At 52.2% G+C, this 5,077-nt stretch overlaps 1 long non-coding RNA gene and 1 gene segment (V, D, J or C); one reads left to right on the forward strand and one right to left on the reverse strand.

Moving 5' to 3' along the window:
- The first annotated feature begins 237 nt into the window (after positions 1–237).
- On the forward strand, positions 238–998 carry LOC119001565 (immunoglobulin lambda variable 4-3-like). The segment is given in 3 exon segments: positions 238–347; positions 470–775; positions 922–998. Coding segments are annotated over 3 exon segments (429 nt in total).
- Positions 999–1,829: 831 nt separating this feature from the next.
- Positions 1,830–4,474, reverse strand: LOC119001566 (uncharacterized). Its single transcript, XR_005069604.1, has 2 exons — positions 4,387–4,474; positions 1,830–1,930 (listed from the first exon to the last, which is right to left on the reverse strand). It is a non-coding gene; the product is annotated as an uncharacterized LOC119001566 (long non-coding RNA).
- Between the last annotated feature and the right edge of the window lie 603 nt (positions 4,475–5,077).

The raw sequence follows: 5,077 nt of genomic DNA on the forward strand, positions 1-5,077 counted from the left end.
TTGAGTGCAAAGGGCATGACCGAGGCTTCTTTGAAGACACTTCAGAGAACTGCATTTGGGTAAAATCAACTGTTAACAATGAAACCAACACCTGGACCTTCTTCTGACCTCAGGAAATTACCAACAGGATGCTGTTAGGCTCAATACTCAGAGCAGAGCTGAGAGAGTTGAGGAACAGAACAGATTTGCATTCAGTGCTCCTCCCTCTTGAGAAGCAAGGACAGAGGATAAGACAGGAGCTTGGACAGGCCAGTGCCAGCTGGGTGGCCTCAGGGCAGAGCTCCTGGAAGCACCTCCCACCATGGACTGGGCTCCCTTCTATCTCCTGTCACTGGTTTTCTCAACAGGTCAGTGAATCTCTGGGCACTTGGAGGCCCTGAAGCCCTAAGCTCCCCTCCAAGCGCAGTTTTCAGGGGCATCTGACCAGTCTAGGTGCATTGGGCATGATCCCTGTATTTTGTGTATGCAGGTCTCTGTGCTCATCCTGTGCTGACCCAGCCCCCGTCTGCTTCTGCCTCCCTGGGAGCCTCGGCCAAGCTCACCTGCACCCTCAGCAGTGAGTACAGTGACTACCCTGTTACATGGCAGCAGCACCAGGCAGGGAAGGCCCCTCGGTATGTGATGTGGCTAAAGAGCGATGGAAGCCAGAGCAAGGGGGACGGGATCCCTGACCGCTTCTCAGGCTCCACCTCTGGGGCCGACCGCTACCTGACCATCTCCAACCTCCAGTCTGAGGACGAGGCTGACTATTACTGTACAACAGGGGACAGCAGTGGTAATGCCACAGTGACACAGGCCAACGGGGAAGTGAGACAAAAACTCCCAACCCCATCTGTGTCACATTCTCCTCCAGCCCAAATTATGACGAGAGACAATGCTATAATCAGGTGTGGCCCCAGTCCCCAGATATCAGATACTCAGGTGGTGTCTTCTCCATCTTCAGGCAGCTGTGCAGAGGGTGGGACAGCAGTGGATTCAGCCCGATAGGATGGGGCTGACCTGGTGTTTCCAGGGCCTGGGTGTGAGTTACAGACAAGGGCATGAGTGGAAGGACCACAGACCAGGACACAAAATCACAAAAGTGTCACACACATGAGGCCCATCCATGGAAAGGACACAGCCGAGGGATCAGGGCAGACTTGTTTCTCCCTGAAAAAAACACAGATGAGGGGAGGGGGAGCAGAGTGTCTAGAAAACTAAAAGCAGCAACAAAACTAAAACAAAATCTTCTCCATTTTCAAGTCTACCCAGTGAAAGTATCATTCAAAAAAGGAAACAAAGTAAAATGTTGTGCAGAAACGTAGAGAATTCACACCCCCAGACACTCTGAACCAGAAAATGCAGAGGACACGCCGGAGACACAGAGAGATGGGAGTCTACACAAAGAAATTCATGCCATCACGTATAGTTACCATGTGAATAAATATGAAACATTTTGTCATATTAAATTCCATAAAATATATTAATGCAAAAGCGCTATAAAATGAATGTTGTGGTTTATAATACATGATAAAGTAGAGTTATGACAAAGGTAGTTCAAAGGTTTGAGAAGAAGAAGAACCTGTTATGACAAACTCAGGTGTCTCACTCACACCTTCTTCAGGTCCAATGAGACATGTTCTCACAAGGTCATAACTTCGGCAGGAGGAGTAATGTGTTGTCAGAATTCTCTGAATTGACAGAGAACATCCCATGTGACGTCCTGTGCAAACCAGAGGGGAAGCAGCAGCACCTGTGTAGTGACAGTCCTTGTGGGTCCCCTGCTCACTCATCTCACTCACACAGGACAAGGTCACAGTGCAGTGGCTCCTCCTTCCCCTGGGTTCCCTTTCAGCTGCTCTGACCCCTGGGCCAGGTGTGTGTGCTCAGTGTGACGTCAGTCCTGTCCCTCATGCCTTAATATTGCAGATTCATGTCACATTGGGCTAACCTGGTTTGGACCACAACCCCCTTAGTTTCTCACTGTCCTTCCTGCTCAGACAGACCACACCCTCCCCCCAGGACACTGACCCTGCTGTCCCCACACTCACTTCCTCCTCCTGCTCCCTCTTCCCACCCTGATGGCACCTCCAGGGTCCCCTCCAGAGAGACCCCTCCAGCCTCCCCCCACACAGGACCTGCCTGTCCCTTCTTGTCTGATCTCAACTAATTAACTGAATAGTACAACAGCTGCACAGTTATTACCCTGTGATTATTTTATTGAATGCTCAATTGATTCATTTATGCTAATTACTTCTCTCATTACTCAGGACATTTTTTAATGCAAACACACACAGGACAGTAAGACACGTGGGCAGACAGGAGCCTCTTCTCCTCCTGCAGCAACACGTCTGGGGCCCGACAGGTGTCCCCAGACTCTCCCCTGTGAGGTCCTGCCATCTCTCACTTTCTGCTCCGCCAGCCCCGCTGTGCAGGCTCTGCTCTCACCCTCGTTGCAGAGGGACCTCAGCGTGGCCGCTGCAGCTTAGCTGTCACACCCAGGGCCAAGGGGACAGGGGCTTCACAAACATAGTCTGTTTCTTTCCTTTACAAAGTTAAACTTTTTAGAAAATAAACCACCTGAGTGACACACCTATGGGTCAACACTGAGCTACAAGGTCAATAACAGCCAAGAGGGGTCTGGGAAGAGCAATCCTGTGGCTGTTAACTGCAGATGGAAGACAGCATACAGGTAGAAGGTGGCGGTGACTGTGCAGTGTCACCCACACCAGCGTGTCCCCTGTGTGCTCACATGTGCACACTGGCATCTGTGAGGCAAGACTCGTCCCGTTGACACCTCTCACCCAGGACACAGTGTCTGGCGTACACATTGGGGCTGAATCACTGTTTGCTGGGTTAGTACAGTTGCCACAACGCCCTATTTGACCCTGTGGTGGTGGTGGGCATCAGTAAGAGGCAGTCCCCGAGTCCTGTGTTCCCCATGTAAGCCCAATAACTACACAGCCACCCAGGGTATATGTCACAGATACTTCTGGTAGGCCCGCCCCTTCATCCTCCCAATGAGCTTGTTCATACTTTTATGGGTCATCTGAGCCACTTGTGCCTGGTCTTGAGGTGGTGGTGGTTATGGAGAGAACATCAATCCCCTCCCCTGGAACCAGCAGTCCCTGGATCAGGAAGTCACCACCTGAGCAGTGGGTTCAGACTCTGCACTTGGACACAGAACACACCTGCTCCCCCTGCAGCTAGTGTGGGGAGGCCACCAGGGGGCAGCAGAGCCCACCTGGCAGAGCCTCCTGGAGACTGGGAGGGCCTGGGCATGAGGAATTCTACCCTGCAGGGGGATTATTATAATGTTTGTTTTGGAACTATCTGTCCACCTATTAACAATTAACTATGGTAAAACAAGGGAAATATTAAGCACCATGTCGAATCTTTAAAAAGAGTAGTATGTTTTCTACAGTACTATCTTTGACATGGCTGACATAACATTCTGACTCTGAGTCTCTCAGAGTTGGTTCTTCTAGAATTGCCCTGTTTATCTGTCACAGGTCCAGATAACTGATTCCTGTCCAGCCCGCCCCAGTCATGCTCACACTCTGTAACTGTCACACCTTTTCAAACACTGGGGCTGACCCTGGCAATAGCACACTGTGGGGACGATGGGGCACAGCATCCAGGACCTGTCCCAGGAGATGGAACTGAGTTAGAAACTTCCAGCATCTCAGAGGCTCCAAGTGCTGCATGTGCCCTGAGCAAGGTGGGAATGTCATTCAGGCACCGATGCTCACACACTGTCACTGGGGTGGGACCCTGCTGGGACCTCAGGTTTATATAGTCAACACTACAGTTAATGCTCTACACTGGGTTCAGAACATGCAGACAGACGGCACCTCTAAGCTTTGCTGTGGCCAGGCCCGCACAGGAGTGAGGCCATGAGACAGTCTTGGTGGAGATGTCAGGCCCACACTATGGCACCATGGGATGAACCTGAAGCCCCTGGGAATGAGTGTGGGACTCTATGGCCCACCCTCCCTTCCCTGAGTCGATCAGGCTGAGCCCCATCAGGAACCTCCCAGCTCCTCAGGCAGCACCCCTGAGCCCTGGCTGATTTGCATACCCAGTAGGGCTCCCTCCAGCAAGGGGATAAGAGAGGCCTGGAAGGAAAGCTGCCCAGCCTGGGGCCTCAGGGAGCAGAAGCTGGCCCCTCCACCATGGCCTGGACCCCTCTCCTCCTCAGCCTCCTTGCTCACTGCACAGGTGCTGCTCCCAGGCTCCCACTCACCACCAACCCCAGGGATCTGGACAAGCCCGACCCTGACTCTGAGCTCAGCAGGGCACTGCCCGTGGGCTCCAGATGCCCCTGGCCCTGCTGCAGGAGGAGGGGATGGAGTTTGGTACCCTCCACTGTGCTCATTGGCTCTGAGGGAGCCTCAGGGGCTGCACCTGCCAGGAGAAAGGAACAGGAGGGTCTTCATTTCCTCACAGGCTTCATGGGTCAGCTGGATCCCTGGGCTACTAGGGCTGAGACTGATAACCCAGGGAATCCCTGTAGATGTCTCCAAGAAGGGCAGAGTCTACTGGGAAGGGGTCCCTCATCCTTAAACCCACCTGTCCTTTCCTCTCCTGCAGGCTCTGTAGGAGCCTCCCATGAGCTCAAGCAGCCATCCTCGGTGTCAGTGGAGCTGGGACAGACGGCCACGGTCACCTGTGAGGGAAACAGCATTGCAAGTACATATGCTCACTGGTACTGTTACCGAACAAGGGGGTCCGAGGAGTGGGGAAATACTTGACCCACCCAGGGACGGTATATACTAATATCTATTGGGCTCTTCTGTCCGCCACCAATTGGAAAGGCATCTCTCAATGCCAGAGATTTGTGGAAAGGAAACAAAATGTTTATTTAGTGCTATTTAGGCCTAGTGCCTTCATTAAAATATTAAAATCTTTAAGGGTATGCACCTACACACACACACACACACACACACAGCACTCCCTTCTCCCACTGTCCCAATTCCAGGTACCTTAAATCAGAAAAAGAGCACACATCCGTTTTTCAGGTCCCTGGCACTGTGAGCTGTGTCACCTGTCCAGGCAGGATCTCCAATTAATCCAAAGTCATGCGGCACCTTCCGCT

This window comes from Sturnira hondurensis, unplaced genomic scaffold, assembly GCF_014824575.4.
Source record: "Sturnira hondurensis isolate 20B ecotype Veracruz unplaced genomic scaffold, ASM1482457v3 Scaffold0016786, whole genome shotgun sequence".
Taxonomy (NCBI): domain Eukaryota; kingdom Metazoa; phylum Chordata; class Mammalia; order Chiroptera; family Phyllostomidae; genus Sturnira; species Sturnira hondurensis.